We start from the raw sequence: 19,670 nt of genomic DNA, 5'->3' as shown, positions 1-19,670 counted from the left end.
TTAATTCATTGGCCAGATTTGGGTCTCTTAATCATCTCCTAAACCATTCAAAGACAAAGGAGAATGGGATTCTATAACTGGTTAAGACGAATAGACCAATAATAGTTTATTCCCTGGGAAGAGGATGGAGCCACCTTTCTCAAGCATCTGAATCAAATACAGGTTTGCTTACAAGAAAAAGAGGGTGGGAGGGTGCTATTGAATAGTAAGTGTTATGTACTGAGTGTCTGGGAATTGCTTAGCTTGGTTCTCTAGCCTATACTAAGTACCCAATAAAGGTTAGCTTTGCCAACTCCCCGACGCTGACATTCTGGAGGGCAATTCTGTGCTCTCACAAAAAAACAGAAACAAAACCCCATACAGAACTATCTATTGTTTTAAAGACAGAATGGAACACTGAATTTGATGGATCATAGGCCTGGCTCACACAATTTTGGATGTCCCTACAGGTCCCTCTGTATGACAAAAATCCCTGCACCCCAGACCTCCACATCTGGGTACCGATGGGAACCCCTGATGTAGCCCTGGGAGAAAGCCCCTCAGCCCCAGAGAAGGGACGAGGGTCCTCATGCTGTCGGGGGTGGGGTGGGGTTCTGGCTTCTCCCACTTGCTCCCCACTGAGGATACACGTGATGAGGGTTGGGGGGAGGTAGTTTTGCCACAGCCCCTCTGAGCAGATGAGGCACTCTCTGGCCTTCAAGGGTGTCCTCAGGGGAGAGAGTGTCCCTACCATCCGGAAGGACAGGTGCCTTGTATGCTTTGTATGCTTACCCAGATGTGGGAAATGAGGGGGTTGAACCAACCTGTCTCAAGCCTCATTGTACATGTTGAAGAGATTTATCTCGTAGACTTCCTGGATCAAACTGCATCCTCTTGTGGGCATGGGAATTTCTGGGAGCCCATGTTTGTCTTGAAAGACCAACACTCTTCAGAATTCTACAGCGTGATTCTCCTTCTTATACACACATTCACAACAACAGGTGGGAAGGAACAAGAATACAATATGAATGACTCAACCAGCTATTGCTACCATAATCATATCTAACAAATGACCCTTTAGCTCAGTGACATTCAATTAACAATAATCGCGCCTCGGATAAACCTCATTGGCTACGATACTGCCACTGCGCAAAGCTTAGCTCAGTAACATTCAGCAATGAGCATCTATTGTCATGTTCACAAGTCTGTAGGTTGGCCGTGTTTTGGCAAAGTTGCATGGGTTCTGTCGAATCGTCCTCCAAGCTGGAGATGAGGCCTTGGTCTGTCCCATATGGACCCTTGAGATGTGTTTATGTCATGGCAATGACAAGAAACCCAAGGGGGAAAGCCCAACCTCAAAAGCGTATTTCAAGTCTTTGCTCATATCACATCTCCTAACATCCTATTGGCCAAAGCAAGTGCCACAGTCTAACATTAATGGGGTGGATAAGTCATAGACATCTAGTTGAAAACTGCAAGGTCACATGGCAAAGTCTGCGGATACAGAAAGGGGCATGGAGAACAAGGAAGGCAGCACAGAAGCTAGGTCTATCTTTTCGTTTGGCTACAGCCCATCTTTAATCCTCCAAATTCCTCTTCTAGAAGACACCTCTCTTGTCTGTCTTGCCTTCCTAAGACACTCTAGTGGATAAAGCCTATTTTATCAAGAATCCTTCCCGTAGATAATGGAAAGATTACAAGAGGAAAGAAAAAAACAAAGAGAAAAGACAGAATAGGAAAGACAAAAGAACCGCTCTGATGGGATCCACTGTAAGGACAATTGAGAAGGCCAGGGACCCTGGAGGAAGTCTTGCTGTATCTTCTAAAGTAAGGAAAAGCAACTTGGGATCATGACTGGTGCCTTTTGCAAGGTAACTGGCAAGCCAGGGCTGTTGGTTAGAAGGTCTATGGAGAGTTTTATTTAGGTTTTAGTTTAGAGACATGTGATCCAGATGAAACAAGTCAGTCTTTACAGGGATTCTCTCTAGCAAGTGGCTTCCAAGGACAAGGTGAGCTTCCTGCCCCTGCTCCCACCTCCCTGCAGAAGAGCAGGAGTCAGGGGTCATGTTCAGCAGGTTATCCCTGGTGATTCTATAATTGCCTACTATGTAGCAATATGTAGTATATTTTTTGAATTCATTATTTAATAAGCAAATTTCCCCATTGGAGTTTTGGTAATGTTTTTACTTAGTTTATAAACACTGGTCCTGGAAAGCCTTAGGGGTAGAGGACAGAGAGAACAAATACTTAAGAGAAAGAAAGATTTCTCTCATTCTTTCTTAGTTCATGTACTGTTTCTTGTTTTAAAAGGAAAATCAGTTTTATTGAGATAAATTTTATTTATGATAAAATATAATAATTTTAGTTCTGTGAATTTTGACAAATATGTACCTGCATGCTATAGAACATTTCCAACACTCCCCAAAGTTCCCTGGTGCTCCTTCTCCGTCAATCCCTGCCCATTCCTGGCCACAAGCAACTAATGACCTGCTTTCTGCCAATATAGGCTAATTTGCTTATTCTAGGATTCCTCTAATGGAATCATGAAGTATAATATCTAGCTTCATCTAGTAGGTTTAAAGCTTGCGCTTCCTTGTGGTACACACCCATTCCTTTGTATTGCTAAATAGTATTCCATTGTTTGGGCATTCCATTGTTTGTTTTCCCCTTAAACCTGTCGATTGGCATATGTAGTTTCCAATTTGGGCTATGATGAAGAAATCCACGAACACTGTTACATAGGTCTGTGTGAACATATGTTTTCATCTCTCTTGGGAAAGTCCTGGGTTTTATGATAAGTACGTGTTTAACTTTTTATAAGAAACTGTTCCAAAATGGCTTTACCATTTTATACTCTCTCCAGCAATGGATGAGAGTTCCAGTTGCTCTATATCGTCTCAAACATTGGTATTATCAACCTTAAATTTTACCTATTCTGGTGGAGTTTCTCTCTCTTTCTTTTTTAAGAAACAAGAAATGTTTGTTGGATGTGGACATTCTTAAACTCATGTTACTAAATGAGCAAGTTTTCATCCGTAAGACAGCTCTCTTCTTTGTCTCTGTCTCCTGTCTGTCTGTCCCTGTCTCTCAAACACACACACACACACACACACACACACACACACACACACCACGTGGAGAGGAGAGGGGCCTTCTGTCTTCGTGGGAAACAAAACCATTGTTTCTCCTAGGATGGGCTTTCTTTCTCAAAAGCACGACCGCATGCCCCCGCTTTCAAGATCAGCGCGCTGCAAACTCTCAGGCGCCACAAGGTTTTCCCAAAGAGCTCTCACGCCGCCTGTCAACTGCTCTCTTCTCTACCAATAAATAATAATTGTCTTTGCAAAGAGCTGGGTTGTGGCCGGAGCTGGAGAGCTCCAGCCAGGGGTTGCTTCTCTGATCCCTCCCGACGTCTCCCTTTCCCCAGCCAGTTTGGATCCAAAGACATTCCAGGTTCAGGAGCAAGTTGCCCGGAAAGCCCCAGGGAACGCGCGGCTCGTGGGCACCCCGGGCACCCCTGCAACCGGGGCATGGGGCATGCTCAGAGGGCGCGCGGGCGGCGCAGGCGTTGGCTGCAGTGGGGCCGAGGAGCCGGGAGGTGCCGCTGCGTCCCCGCTTCCCGGCGCCTGACCCAGCGCGCAAAGTTGGGCTGGAAGCCGGCGGGGGAAGGAGGGACCGAGCCAGCTAGGGTGGCGGGGAAGCGGGGCGGGAGGAGGAGGGAGGAGGGGAAGGAGCGGGTGGTGGGGGGGCGCTGAGCGTGTGTCACTCGCGCTCTCCCTCTGTGTATAGAGGATGTGCTGAATGGTACGCTTCGAGGCGGCGGCGGAGGAGGAGCAGTACCCGGCGGTAGCTGGCAGCCTCGGCAGCCCGGCTCGGCTTCCCTTCGCCCTCCGAGGCTCCGCAGCCACCGCGGGCGCCCGACTCCGCGTCCCGCCCGGGGCATGGCCCGGCGCTTGGCCCCCGCGCGCCCCGCCTGCTAAGCCGCGCCGGAGGAGGTGCGGAGGCCGGGAGGCCGGGGGAAGCCGGCGGGGGAGCAGAGTCGAGCGCCTCGCGAGCCGAGAAAGAAGCCCGCGCCCAGAGCCCCGTCGCTGCCGCGCTCGCCCGGGCCGCCCGGAGCCCCGATGAGCCCAGATGGCCGGGGCTCAGCCCGGAGTGCACGCTTTGCAACTCAAGCCCGTGTGCGTGTCCGACAGCCTCAAGAAGGGCATCAAATTCGTCAAGTGGGATGATGTAAGTCGGGGGCGGCGGACTGGGGGCGCCGGCGGGGGCGGGGGCGCGGGGCACGGGGCCGGCGGCGGGGCGGGTTGCGTGGGGGTGGGGCGAGGGGCGCGTTATGCAATGGGCGCTCGGGATCTGGCCCGGGCGGCCTCGGGGCGCGCGGGGTGGCCGCTGCCGAGGCGGCTGGCAGAGAGCAGCGGCTTCGCGCGCGCTCCTGGACTCCGCGGGTTCAGGAGTTGCCTCCTGGCCGGGTCTGGTAGGCGCTCCCAGAGGGTCTTCTGTCTTTGGGGCCAGTGTAGCAGGAGGGAAGGCTTTGCCGGGCGACGGTCCTGAGAGTTTGGAAAGTGTGAAGTTGGGACCAGCTGGAGAGCGCTGGGGTGTGACCAAGGCGCGCCCCTCTCCGCCCGCAGACGCACCCCCCATTACCTCTTTTGCCCCTTCTCAAGAAGGTACGGCCTCGAAGTCCGAAACTGTTCAGTGACTGCAAACCCTCTTGGCGCTCTTATGGGAGCCCACGCGGCGGAGAACCAGCGGTCCAGCCGACAGGTGGTCGCTGGTGCCAAACTTCAGCGCCTAGCTCGGGAGTGAGGGGCCTTGAGAAGGGCCCGTGAGGACACAACTGAGGAGGACTAGAGGGCAGAAAGGGGAGCACTGAGGGGTCTGGGAGTGCTCAGTGGGCCTGCGGGCAAATGGGGAGGGCTAGTTTTTTTGTTTTTTTTGTTTTTTTTTGGAATTGAGCTGGCTGGAGCCTCCAACTTGGAACAGACCTGGCAAAACTTTCCCCCACTATTTATGTACGTCTTTTGCCAAGTGGGACAGAGCTTAGCCCAGACCCGGATCTCCAGGGTTTCATATGAGCCCCGGACCCCAGAACTTCAAGTGACACCCCCCATTGCCTTCAAACACTTATATTAATAATCTTACTGAAAACATGGGTATCTTCAGATGGAGGACATTATTGTATCAATTTATATGTCCCGGGTATCATTCAAAAGATTTGATCAGAACAACCCACTGGGGTCAACCTGAGCTGTCAGGATCTAGAGAAATTTAGGTCCAAATGACGAAGACATCTCTTAAACAGGAGGAATTATAGGAGAATAAGGTGTTCTTCTTGCTGAAAAGATTTTCCACCTAGTAAATTATAGCCTGTTATCCTCCAGGGTATTTTTCTTTAATCTTCTTAAGCCATTTTCCAGTGTCTGAAAACAATTTAAATATTCCAGGTAGCGAATCCAATTACTTAGCTGAGTGAGTCTGTGTCTATATTTTGTCCAGTTGGAAGAGCAAACGGAACTTGGAGTATGAGCCACAGCTTCCTTGAAAGCTAATGCCAATTATTAAATGCTGTAGGCTAGGATGCAAACATACATCTTTTACTGAGGACACTTCTCTTCTTCCGTCCCACTGCAAGACCGGATGTTTTCGTAAATGAAATAGAATCTAAACAATAAGTTCAGACACAGATTAAATGCTTTGTTTGTGTGAGGGAAAAACAACAGTGAAAAAGAAAATGCAGTTCAGCAACAAAACCGTCTTGCCCATCTAGAAGTCTCGAATAGAGCGCTGATGTGATGAGCAAGAGGGTAAGGGCAAGAAGGGAGAGAGAGAGACTTAACAGGATATAAAAGGGTATTTCACCATAAGCTTTGGATTTATTCACAGAGATGATTTTAAACAATGGTCCAGAATGTCTTATTGGGAAGAAGATAGGCAGCATCCACTTTGAAAATGAGGCTTTTCTGTGGAACGCATTTTGATACATCCCAGTAGATGGTTTTTATTATATGCATTCATGGCATGGGTATTTTTTCCCAACCTGCTAATGCCAGGCCCTATCCTAGCTCATGGTGTGGTGACAAATGTAGACAGAGTCTCTGCGTTACAGACCTTACATGATAGGTGGAGGAGACAGAAAAATGACCGAGAACACAGATCATATAGAGATGAGGAGTGATGCAGTGAGAGGAAGGGAGAGGCCAGTGGTGAGACACTGCCTGAAGAAGGTGAGGGCCATTCCCTCTGAGCATTGCAACAGTGAGTTTCCTGGGAGACCCTACAGGAAGGACTAGGCACTAAGGAGCGGGAGCCTCAGATCTTCTACCGAGGAGAACCTAGACTGCACTCAGGAGTCAAGTTGTCTGGAGTATGATGAACTCTCCTACAAGTTCCTTGGCTCTGTCTCCATGATGATCTGTGAACCAAGAGGAGACCAGAGTTTCTGAGGTCCCCTCATATTCTCCTCAGGTGGATACAGGTGGCTTAAGTTCGCAATTGAACGTGGATTCTGGTTCATATTTGCCCTTCCAAAATCAAGCCAGTTTACGTGACCTGGCTCATTGTGTTGCATCTTAATGATAGTGTGTGATGAAGACAAGAGGACTAGATCTTCAGTCCAAAGACTTGAGTTTACCAGCTGGTTCTCTTGCCAGTCAGCGGGGTCACTTCAGGTTAATCACTTAAATTTTCTGAATCTTTATTGCCACTTGTGCAAGACTGTGAAAATGCGTCTTCTTCTTCTTTTTTTTTTTAACCTATTTTACATATAATGGTTGGCAGTAGCCACTAGGATAAAGTAGCACGTCTCACACTTGGGCATGCCTCAGAAAAGAAACATCAGACGGGGCTTGGTGACACTCCATGGCTGAGTTCCACCCTCAGTTTCTGATTCAGAGAGGTCTGAGGTGGGGCCTGAGACTCTGCATTTCTGCAAACCCTCTTGGCACCTAGGATCTTGAGAGCCACTGAGGCTGGCCGTCTGGGGGAACCACACATTGAAACCACAGAGATAAGGTCTTGAAGTAACTTAAAGCATATGATAGCAAGCTCTTGTGATTTTGTCAGCTTGTGTCAATTTTTGCTAGTTTGTGATTTTAATTTTATCTCTATGGTTGCTTGTTAAGAAATTCATCCAGTCATCATCTTTCCATCTAGGAGGTAGAAGGACCTCAATGACAAAATCGTGGACAATTTTTTAGATTTTATGGCATATTTTATGAAGTGTCTCTGATGCCTAGGCTGGCTTAACTCCCATTCATACATGTCTTTTGAATTTCCTCTATGAAATGAAAAATTTGCAGCCTTGTCGCCTGCTTCCGGTGGGACGGTTAGGAAGGGAAAGAAGCTAGAAGATTTTTGAGAGACCGTCTAGTGTGTCTTTGAGCAGGGGAGACTGCTGTACTTTTTCCTTTGGGCTCTGACTTTGGGAAATACCCGCTGCCCTCCCACCCCCTCACCCCCCACCCACCCCAAGGGTGCATCCCCCCACCTGCTTGTCTAGAGGAAAAGTAAATGCTGGAAATAATTTTAAAATCTCTTAAATATCTGGTCTCCCCCTTTTTTTTTAAAAAGATTTTATTTATTTATTATATGGAGAGAGAGATGACAAGCAGGCAGAGAGGCAGGCAGAGGGGGGAGCCCCGGGGGTGTGTGTGGAAGCAGGCTCCCTGCTGAGCAGAGAACCTGACGGGACCCTGAGATCATGACCTGAGCCGGAGGCAGAGGCTTAACCCACTGAGCCACGCAGGCACCCCAATATCTGCTCTCCCTTAAACCCTGTAGAACCCTGCTCTCTGCTTTCTTAAGAAAGATGAGCAAACACATAAAACCGATTCTCAATAGCCCATTAGAAAGCATAATAATACATGTGAAAATGATGGGTATGGGGCTATTTAGAATTGTGGAGAGATTATCCCTTGTTCCTTGAGTGGTTAAAAGACCATAATCACGCATCCTGTCTTTCTGACCACCATGTGGAATGGAAGATGTCCACTAGCAGGTGCCCTGCCCTGTGTAATCTGTTGGCTATCTGCCAGCATCATGGCTGTGGGTGCTCTGAGAGCAGTAGTCAAAAACTTTGACATAGGCACTAACCAGTCACGACAGACAGTAGGTGGGCGATGGAGCGGGAGCAGGGTCCCGGAGAACACCCTCTTGCACCAGGACCAGGCACTGGTCTTTCTTTGGCCTCATCATGAGGAGGGCTGAGGGTCCCCAGGGTCTGTGGGGCACATAGAATTAGTTCAGTGTTTGCACAAGTAGTAAGAGCGTGTGCAGTCAGAACATCAAGGCCAAACCTTGTCCTCCAGAACTTGGTCAGCGTATCCAGGACTGACCTATCTTGGTTACCTGTTTTATCAAGGATATCAAAGGATGCAGCTTTTATTTTGCATTTGTATATTCTGAGCCCCTGTCGGGGAGGTGGGTGTAACGGGCTGTGGACATTGTGGGAGAATTCTGGTGAGATGGACAGTGGAGGGGAGTTCCCTTCTGCATCGCAGTTACGGAGCTGGAGAGATTGTGAGTCTGGCCCCCCTCTCTCCTGGTGTTTGGCGTTGCTCTGTGCTGGAAATTCTGCGGAGGAAAAGAGGAAGGCTAGGAACCATACAGTAGGCCCTCCCAGCCTCTGATTTGCCCCTGTGTAAGCTCCCGGGACCCTGTCTCCTTGTTCCACAACCTCTAGGGCATGGAAGGCTTCTCATTTGTTTGTTCCTTCTTTCTCTCTACTTTTGCCCTCCACATTCCAATCTCACTGTAAGTTACTTGATGCACCCCAGCCTCAGAGTCCTCATCTGTGATGTGAGGATTGTAATATTGCCTGCTGCACGCTACAGCTGCTTAAGGTTAAATGAGGGGAGGCACATGGCAATTTTTGTGTAGTGCCTGACACACACATTAAGGAAACCTTTAATAAAACACAGTTTTAAAAATCCTCATCCCCCCAGGGGCACCTGAGTGGCTCAGTGGGTTAAAGCCTCTGCCTTTGGCTCGGGTCATGATCCCGGGGTCCTGGGATCAAGCCCCACATCGGCCTCTCTGCTCAGCAGGGAGCCTGCTTCCCTTCCTCTCTCTCTCTCTCTGGCTGCCCCTCTGCCTACTTGTGATCTCTGTCTGTCAAATAAATAAATAAAATCTTTAAAAAAAAAGAGAGAGATAAAAAAAAGAACTAATTAAAAAAAAATCATCATCCCCCCAGTAGGCAGAGGGCCATGAATTTTGTCATAGTGGCTGTGTATGTTAGATGACTCTTTTACTCTATCAGTGGGAAGATCCAGACCGTCCTTTGGTTCCCTTTATTTTTATTTATTTACTTTTTTAAAGGTTTTATTTCTTTATTTGACACAGAGAGAGAGAGCACAAGTAGGCAGAGCAGCAGGCACAGAGAGAGGGAGAAGCAGGCTGCCCGCTGAGCAGGGGGGCCCAATGGGGGCTTGATTCCAGGACCCTGAGATCATGACCTGAGCTGAAGGCAGACGCCAAACCGACTGAGCCACCCAGGCGCCCCCTTCTGTTCCCTTTAATGTGTGCTTTGATTTTCATATTTTATAATTTGAAAAAGAAAAAAATCGGATTTTTATCCTTTTAAAAAAAATTCAGGTGTTTCAGAGGAAGTGAATCTATATAAAAAGCATTTTATATAGATACATTTTCTTTAAAGCAAGTTGTTTATTTTCATTTTTTTTAAAGCAAATCAGTTTAAAAAACATCCAACAGTTTTATTTATACTTAAATTCTTAATATATACATGTGTTATATGGAAGGAAGAAACAATTACACAAAACTCTTGTAATTTAATAAGAATGTATATATATGTTTAAGATATATATAAAAATAATCTCTGTACTTTCTGTCTTACAAGCACGGTCTAACTCAAAAGCTCTAATTGTGTCTGGCTAAGTTGTTTGAGGAGAAGGCTGAGGAAGCTCAAAGGTTTGGATTTCCCTAATGCCCCATGGATTTGAAGCAAGTAGCACCCTCCTCCCTGTCCACCACCCCTCTCCCACAAACAAAATCAGTTAAAACAGGTAACAGGCAAGGTGCGGTGTACTACCCAGCATCATACACAAAAGCTTAGTTAGAATATTTGCATTATGTAAAATCTGCAGTTACAGTTTCCAAAATGATGGCAGCAGAATGATGGATGACCCAGACAAGATTCATGAGGGAGCAGAGGGAAAGAGTTCAGGAGATGGGCATTCAACAGTGCTCGCTTTGGAAAGGTTATGGGAAACAGGGAAGAAACAGCTCTGGCTGGTAGGTGGTGGATCCGGATGGGGGCCCCCATGGAATGAGAGGCAGATTTTAGACTGGAAAACTGGCAGGTGCCCTCTAAAAGCCATTCATATGTGCCCAGATATGTCCATTTTTGATGTCCAAAGAGCTTTTGTGGATTTCTCATTGATAGTAATTACTTCAAGTGTAGAAGTATTAACTTTTCCAAAAGCTAGTCAAATAAATCTATTTTAAGCTTTTTATCAGAGCGTAACATGCATGCCGTAAAAGCAAAAAATCTTCTGTCCCCCTGGATTCGTTTTCACAAAACGAACACCTCTGGTAAGCAGCCTCAGATCAAGAACAACGCTGCTGGCCCCAGGTGCTCCCTTCCCGTCCCTACACCGCTTTCCGGGGCGGACAGTCATCCTGACTTAAAACCATAGATTGGCTTTGCCTGTTTTTTTTTTTTTTTGTTTTGTTTTGTTTTTTGTTTTTTTTTTTTTTTTTTGCTTTGCCTGTTTTTTGATCTAAAAAACCCCCTATTTTAAAAATTTCCAGTGAAAACAAAAACAAACCCTCTTCAGCCAAAAGCATATTTTTATAACTGCTGAATAAACCCTTTTGAACAATAACAACAAAAGTGACTTACCTTCTGTTCAGATGGCAGGTCCTTATCTGTCCTAAGGTAAAGCCTGGGAAGGGAAGCAGGTGTAAATGCCCCAAAGGAGGAAATAGTTAAAGAAAATTAGTAATTTAGCAAGGAAATGTATTGCCTACAGGCTATTACGGGCACAGGAAAGCAGACCAGCAGAGTGCTGTTTGTGGGATCACTTTCTCTCTTCTAGATTTTCTCTCTTATCTTGCCTGACTTTGATATTCCTACCTGTGGTGCATGAGGATAATTTGCTCTGGCTATTAGCATATCTTGAATACTTCCCTTGAAAGTTCAGCCTATCAACAAATAGCTTCAAAGTATATTTACCTGCGATGATGTTTACATGGAACAGGAACATTTTCCTTTTTTACATCGAACTTGGTAACCCGTGGTTAAATGTTTCTTTATCACGATTGGTTCATGTTATCATGAACAAGGAGTGCCAGCTGAAAATGGAATGGGATTGATTGTGAATTGTTGACTAATGCTATGGGTCTCACCTAAATAACACATCCTTGGTGACTGAAAATGTTGGCTCTCCTGTTACCCAAGCTGATTTTAGGTTCATGCAGCCTTTTCAAATCATGTCATAAATTCCATCTGCTCAGGCAGATTTCATAATTCTTCCCTTTCCCCATCTATGCCATGTCTGATGTTCCAATCTAAGCCGTGCTCCTGTGTATGAGTCGGGAAGGGAACTGGCGACATATCCCTGAGCTCAGTTACACATGAGATTTTAAGGAAGCCATCAAGTTTTGTAACAGGCTAACTGAAATATCATGTAAAAATGGCTAGATTCTTTAAGAGTTCTTATTCCCCTCTGATCGCTTTAAGTTCTGTTACTTGATTTTATTATCTTTTTCACAGGTTAATTTCAATTTTTGGAAATTTTACCTTTAATTGGCATCCTGAAAAAATGCTTGGGTCTGTGTCTTAATTGTTGCTCGCTAAATCTGTACATTTATCATGAACCTTAATAGTCATAAATGAGGAAAGAGACTATTATATAAAAGAAGAAAAAATACTCAGTATTAAAACAGAACAAAAGCATCCCACATCTGTTTTTCATTTCAGGGGCTCTTTTAGTTCATGATATTTGCTTTATGTTTTGTTTTTATTGCATTAAAGTTTTAAGAGCAGGTTCAGGGAAAATGGATTATTAGCAAAGAAAACCATTTTCCCTAAATCCGTCATGGTGAGGGGTATCAGTTTATAACATTGATACCTAAAAGATTAAGAGATTATTTTGGTGTTAAAAAATCAGATTTTCTTGGGAGCTTGTTTAAAAGTTAGGTAAGAGAAAGTTAATTTGATTCATTTTATAGAAGAGGCCGTATGAACTCAAAAAGAGATGGAAGACCACAGAACAAAGCAACCAGTGGGGTAATAGATTTAAAAAAAAAAAAAAAAAGGAAGGACATGAAGCATGGAGCTTTTCTCAGGTGTTGTGTCTCAGGTATGATTGAGTCTCACGTAGCACCAATTTTCACATCCTCTTTGTGGGGCTTTTCAAAATGCAGAGTCCAGGGGCGCCTGGGTGGCTCAGTGGGTTAAGCATCTGCCTTCAGCTTAGGTCACGATCTCAGGGTTCTGGGATCATGTGCCACATCGGGCTCTCTGCTCAGCAGGGAGCCTGCTTACCCGTTTCTCTCTGCCTGCCTTTCTGCCTACGTGTGATCTCTCTCTGTCAAATAAATAAATAAATAAAATCTTAAAACAAAACAAAACAAAACAAAATGCAAAGTCTGGAAATCTAAAGCTACATTCACCAGCCTCTCTATAGGCCTCTAATATTCTGGCTGTAAATTAAGTTCCAGTAGAATGAGATGCACTCACAGGAGATGTGGAGGGCGGAGGTGTGAGAGAGGCCATCTTGCTGCCTTCTTGGGCTCATTTCCATAGATACGTGAGAGTTGCAGGAAGAAGCATTACCTTCTCTACTATTCTTCAGTGGGACCCTGGGTGTAAAGAGGCAACGGCAAGAGGGTGCTGACTCTTCTCAGATGACTCTTCCATCGTCTTTAGCTAAGCTGGTGTGGCTTTGACTCGATGAGTTCCTTCTGGATTCCTTACCTCTTCCGAATGTTCTGGAGGCAATGGCTCTTCTCAAGGGTCAGTGCTGTGGTGTTCTGGGGTCATTCGGGGATGCCCAGCCTGACTCCTGAGTCACCAGTCCTTGTGATTTTGTCAAATGCGTAATAACCTGTAATTAAATCCTTTTATATTCAAAATTTCCAGAGAGATTTCTGTTTTCTTCACTAACCCCTGCCTGATAGGCCTTTTATGGTTCTAAGACTTCATGGTTTTCAGTCCTTAGGTGCGATCACCATGTCTGTACCGTGTAGTTTTCTCCTTCAATATTACATGTGAGTAACATGGAGTTTTGCCAAAATGCTGCCTTTGGAGTTCAATACCTCGAGACTGAGTCCTAATAACAGGCACTTTTAGTTATAAAGCACTGTTATTTATTTATATTCTCTCCCATTCAGTCCTCAGGACCACCTTGAGTGGTAGGAAAAGGGCAAGCATTATTCCCATTTTACATAGAAGCAAACTGAGGCTAAGGAGTTGTGACTTGCCCAAGGACATACAACTGGTTGGTTAAATTTAAAATGAAGTCTGGTTACGTTCTGGGCTCTTTCCTGGCTACCATGCTATCTCCAAACAGAACCCTTTCAGTAGTAAAAGACTTTCAATAGAATCCAGATCAATCCTGGTTGAAAAAGATAACTTGACTTTTCCAAAGAATCTCCCAGATTTTAGGATTCATACAAATGGGGTTTAGATCCCTACAAACTTACATCTTTTGGCCAGTATTATTTTTATATTTACAAAAACTATATTTTATATTTTTAAATATATATTATATATATTATATTATATATTTATATATATTTTATATATTTTATTGTATATTTTTATATATTTTTATATTTGGCAGTTATTTTTATGGTGTATATGCAAAATCCACTTTTGTCTACATCACGTTACATGGGAACATAGGAAAGCTTCACTGCGACTTTGAGGCACAGAGGCCAGTATGTTCTGCACTCTACAAATGTTCTGTATCTGTCGTTCAATATAGACACATGGTATATGTCGATATTCAGGAATGGTGTTAAAACAAAGGTCATTTTTTTTTCAGTGCCTACTAAGTGATACTTCTGTGTCTAGCAAGACTCATTATGTGTGCTTCTCCATGTTTTTCTCTTCTCAACATCCTTGCAAAATGTTGTCTTTGTTGGTTTCCCATTAAGACGGGTCCTATGGCTTCTTATGGAAATTGTTGATTTTGGAAACTTTGGTCAGCATGAAGGAAATGTAGACAATGACCCCAAGAAGGACACAGGGTGGCTTGAATTCGAGATAGTGTCAGTCGAGAGGCCAGATCTAGATTACAGGTGCAGGAAGGTGTATGCAAGGAGATGGACAGACCTGGTCTGTGTTTTAACTGGGCCAGGGCACCTGGAGGACTACAGCTTTACGTTATTTACCTTCTTTCTTTCCCTAGGACAGAGCATAGACTTGACACTGGGTAGGTGCTGAGGAAATGTCTGTGGAATGAAGGAAGTGTCTGGTGTGTGTCTGCAGTGGGTTCACACAGGGGAGGCAGAGCTGGAGGGTGGCGGGCCTGTTCTGGAGAGACCTTCATGATGGACTGCCCGTGGCGTCAGTTGGAAAACCCTACCTGACATCCTTCTATTCTATCTGAAATCTCCCGGAGTCCTAAGGGACTCTGTGGCCTTTTTAGATAGGGTTTCTGGATAAGAGTTGGAGAAGCAAAATGTTTATTGTCAATACAGAGCTGACGGCTGTTACAGAACCGATTTCCTGTAAGGTATAAATATGGCTTAAGGTTGAGGGTGTACTCAATTGTAATTTAATATTGGTTGAAAATTATGATGCTCAATGTATTTGCGTCCCATATTCTGAATGGTACCCGGGGCTTCTGTTTTCTGAAAAAGATGCTCACACAACTGCCCAGGTATTGCTGTGAAAATTACCCTTAAAGAAATTCAGACACATTGGGAGTGACAGAACAAAAGACTGATGATTGTGAAAACATTCCCTTTATTATGCTAATGATCCACAAAGACTTCCTTCCTTCCCCACTCCTCATTTAATTACTGGGGCCACCTACATTCTCCCCACCTTACTTCTGGGCCCTGGGAAAGCATACCTCTCTGGGTTCTGGATCCCATGTTTCCTGGTTTCTCTGGATCCTGACTTTATTATTACCTCCCCTTTGATAGTTTCTGTGAAAATTTTCCCTCCTCCAAAGCTCCTCCAAGAACATACCAATATGCCTTTAGTCATTGAATCCCAAGGTAGGATTTAGCACAATGTTCTCCAGCTTTCCTCATGTACTTACTGCCCCCTCCATCATTTTCCCGCCATGACTGAAGTGTTGCTTATACCTACCATTCCCCTTTCCTGACATCCCAGCCACTCCTCAATCCTCCAAAGGCTTGTTCTGCCCTTATCATTGCTTTGAGATTTCTCTTGCCAAGTCTCCTGGCAACCTACTGGGCATCAAACCCAGCCGACCCTTACCTGAACCTATCTTTGCTTCCTTGCCTCTTCTCCTGTTGTAGCTTTCTGTCCACCCATGCAGTATTCGTAATGACAGTATGTATTGATGCTTCTTTTACAGTAGACATTTTGTTAGTGGAGTGAAGTTGTGATTATAAATGGTTTGGTCCCTGCTCTCAGGGAGTTTGTATTCTATTGGAGGAGATAAATGCCAAAGAAATAGGAATAGAATTGTTTCATTGTAGCAGTGTAAGCTACAGAGAAAGGTACAGAAGTATATGTGAGGGGGCACCTGGGTGGCTCAGTGCGTTAAGCCTCTGCCTTCCGCTCAGGTCATGATCTCAGGGTCCTGAGATCGAGCCCCATGTCGGGCTCTTTGCTCTGCAGGGAGCCTGCTTCCTCCTCTCTCTCTGCCTGCCTCTCTGCCTACTTGTGATCTCTCTCTCTCTGTCAAATAAATACATAAGTCTTAAAAAAAGAAAAGAAAAAGTACATGGGAGGATAAGAAATGTGGAAGGGTCCCCTGGAGGCAGTCTATTTATGGAAAGACCTGGGTTCTAAGTGGGACTTAGGCCATCAAGAGGAGGGGGGAGTGTGTCAGGCAATGGAATAGCACATGGGGGCATTCCAAGGATCAAAGGATGGAAGTCCTTTGAAGGACAGAGCAGAATAAGCAGGTGGGGAGCTTGTGGTTCGGTAATGCTGGCAGGATGGCAAGCGGCCTGCTGAGGCCACTGCAAGGTTTTATCATAACGTCGATGGGAAACCATTAAAGCCATGTTCCGAACTCAGTGCTACTGACATTTGGGGTTAGGTAATTCTTTGTTGTAAGGGACTGGCCTGTGCATTGTAGGATGTTTTGGGCCCTCCCTGGCCTCTACCCACTAGATGTCAGTAGCAAAAGCCCCAGTGTGACAAACCAAGTTATCTCTGGACATTGCAAATTTGCTCCAGTTCAGAACCACTGATGAAATGAAACCACTGATTTAAATCTTAACTGATTTTAAAAAGTACTGGGCCAATGCATGTGAGTGCATACACATACACACAAGGCCAGTAAACACATGAGAAGTTGTTCATTATTAATCGTAGGGAAATGTAAACTCAAACCACAGTGAGATGCCCCTTTATATCCGTGAGAGCTCTAACTTATTAAAATGATCCCTTTCCTCAGCTGATGCCCCCCTAGACCACAGCACCTTGGATGACTGGGAATCTGGGCTCTTGTTTGAATCTGAACTAGAGTGTTTGAAGTAACCTGTGTGGTATCTGAGGAAATATGTTTCCAACTTTTTTGGACCACTGTATTGTGTTAAGAGAGATTTTTATACCTATCGGTAAAATGCAAATATTGAAATAGGGCTTCTCGCCACTTTTTTGCATCTTCTCTTCTGGACCTGGTAACAGACTTCCTCTGCTTTCCTTTATTTGGGGGAACATTTCAGACTGGATGGACCTGTGGAAGGAAATTCTCATCAATGCTGATGCATGTAGAAGTCTGAGCTCACTGATCCTAAGCCAATACCATAGTATCCTTTACTGTTTTATTTTTATTTTTTGTTGGCATAGTTAGGGCTGCATTGCCCATGTGTGATGCGATCACATCTGCTTTTCTGTGTGACCCTTAGAATTCTTTTCCACTCTTTACACAGCTGTTTTTCCCGCAATGTATATATTTGCCATCTTTGGCTCTCCTTTACCCTGATGCAGGTCTTGGGCAGTCCCTCTGGAACATTGTATTTTTCTTTGTTGACTCTATAATAGTGATTAATTTTAGAAGTGCATGTCTTTATTCATATGTGTTCTCTTGTAACAGCATAAAAACATAGAATCACTGTGGAGTTAGGGTTGTGGTCAATGAGGGCCCGTAGTTTCTGATAATGGTACTAAGGGTCTGTGGTTCACCTTTAGGGTGATTCTCTGCATGATTTTGCTAGAGCTGCGGATACAAAGTTCCACACACGGGGCTGGGGGGGGGGGGGGGGGGTTAAACAACAGAAATTGATTTTCTCACAGTTTTGGAGGCTAGAAATCTGAGATCAAGGTGTGGCAGAGCTGGTTCCTTCCTTTTGGGCCCTGAGGGAAGCATCTGTTCAGGCCAATGGCCTAGACTGGGGGGCTGGCCGACTTTTCCCTGTGTTGCCACTTTGTCTTCTGTTTCTGTGTCCAAATTTCCTCTCCTGTAAGGACGCCAGCCTCATTGGATTTGGGCCCACCCTTGTGACCTCCTTTTAATGTAGTCACCTGTGTACAGACTCTGAAGATGGTGACACTTATTTTGAGGAACTGGGGTTAGGACTTCAACATATAAATTTTTTGTGGGGGGCACAGTTCAGCCCACAACATACCTCTACCTGGCAGAGTATGGGGCTCAGGGGGTGGCAACACGCTGGCTCTATTCAGATATTTGAAGAATTGATGCGTAGAGAAGCAACCAGATTTGTTTTGCACTACTTAGATGTTAAAACTGGATGATAACTGCGTAAATGGAAAAAAACCCAGAACTGGCTAGATGAGATTATCTGACCAAGTTTGTTTTGTAAAAAACATTTCCCTACGAATGAGAAACCTGGTTTCTCCATAAGTTTTAGAGCTGCGTTACCCAATAGAAATAGATTGTAAGCCACTTGGGAAATTTAACATTTTCTAGAAGCCATACTAAAAGAGGTAAAAAGAAACAGGTAGAACACAGAGTTTATTTAACCTAATATGTTCATATCAATATATAATCAATACCAGTAATTATTAATGAGGTATTTTATATTCTTGCTTTCACTCCTTGTCTTTGAAATAGTACAGCACATCTCAGTTGAACTAGTCACATTGTAAGTGTTCAGTGAGTCCATCTTGGACATGCAGACACAGAGCATGGATTCTCAACTGGGGGTCAAATCACCTTCAAAATAACCAAAAAATGGTCTTGAGGGACAAAAAAATAACTTTTTTTATTTTGTTTAAAGACATATGTATGACACATAAATAGATAAGAGTATCTGTGATATTAAAATTTCATTACGGATGATTAGAAAAACAAATGTCTAGAAGGGCTTCTTAGTGGGACAATAATGAAAAAAAAACAAGTTGCAAAGCAGCAGCTTCTTATATCATTATATTAGACTCACTGTGGATCTATTGATGAGCTAGGGATGTGAATAAAACGGTTTCTATCAAATAAAGAGAAGTAAATGGAAATTTACTGTGCATTATCCACTATTACATAAGACAGGTATGTTTACTGGTGTTCTCTTTTCAAGGCAGATGTTTATTGGGGGAAAAAAAAACCGAAACAAAACCTTATAACCTTCAATAAGCAAATTAAAACTGGATTCATAGCGGCACAGTTTTGTCTGCATTCTGAGCTCACTGGTTCTCCTTGGGACTTTATATCACTGTGTTCCTGACCCAAAGCTTTGCCCATTGTAGGCCTGTCTGAGTTAATCTCAAAGTGTGTGGTCCCTGGACCAGCAGCAGCAGCACTGAGGGCTTACTAGAAATGCATGTTTTTGGAATGGCTGCCTGGTTCAGTCATTTAAGCATCTGCCTTTGGCTCATGTCATGATCCCAGGGTCCTGAGATCGAGTCCTGCAGAGGGGCCCTTGCTCAGCAAGAATCTGCTTTTCCCTGTGTCTGCTTTGCCTGCTGTTCTCCAAGCCTGTACTCTCTTTCTCTCTGAAAAATAAATAAATAAATAAAATAGTAAAAAAAAAAAAAAAAGGAAAGAAAGAAAGAAATGCATGTTTTCAGGCTCTATCCCAAATCTACTGAATGAGAAACGCTGGGGAAGGGGCCCCGGAATCTGTTTTAACAAATCCTTTTTGTAAATCTGATGCACCCAGAAATTTGAAAACCACTGTCTTAAATGGAATCCATGTCTTATGGATACCGATGCAGAGAAATAAAAAAAAACAACAGACCTTCGGAGAGTTGTCTCCATTTTTCTGCAGTAAAATGCGGCAAGAGTTATAGTCTCTCTGCAGTTGCCTTGGAAATGAAGGATGACCATATATTTCAAACTTCAAACTGGAGCATATGTTCTGACAATTAAGAATACTTGTGATCTGGGTTGAGTGGCTACTTTGGTACGGAGAGAATATAGACACTTGCAGCTATGTGGGAGGTGGGGAAAAAGCAGGTGGAATTGAAAATGGATATTCATGTATTTCTGGGTCAAGTCCTGCCTTGGATGGCAAGACTGTCAGGTTCCAGCTGATCTTGGAATGTTAGAGGTGACTATGGAGGAAGCAGACAGGTAGCTGAAATAAATGATCATTTAGCAGAAGGACCGTGGCCG

General features: G+C 44.5%; 1 protein-coding gene and 1 pseudogene across 3 annotated transcripts in view; one reads left to right on the top strand and one right to left on the bottom strand.

The window, feature by feature from the left end:
* Nucleotides 1-949: 949 nt before the first annotated feature.
* LOC123927311 lies at nt 950-1,136 on the bottom strand (annotated as a pseudogene).
* Nucleotides 1,137-3,725: 2,589 nt separating this feature from the next.
* Nucleotides 3,726-19,670, top strand: part of PLCB1 (phospholipase C beta 1) — a 694,978-nt gene continuing 679,033 nt past the window's right edge. For all 3 annotated transcript variants that reach the window (XM_045980928.1, XM_045980930.1, XM_045980929.1), the window contains exon 1: nt 3,726-4,209. In XM_045980928.1, the coding sequence (XP_045836884.1) occupies nt 4,111-4,209 (99 nt within the window). In that variant the 5' untranslated portion in view covers nt 3,726-4,110. The remainder of the gene's footprint in view (nt 4,210-19,670) is intronic.

Source organism: Meles meles, chromosome 16 (assembly GCF_922984935.1).
Source record: "Meles meles chromosome 16, mMelMel3.1 paternal haplotype, whole genome shotgun sequence".
NCBI classification, from domain to species: Eukaryota; Metazoa; Chordata; class Mammalia; order Carnivora; family Mustelidae; genus Meles; species Meles meles.
The sequence above is the reverse complement of the archived record's forward strand: the minus strand, read 5'-3'. Positions and strand labels throughout refer to the sequence as shown.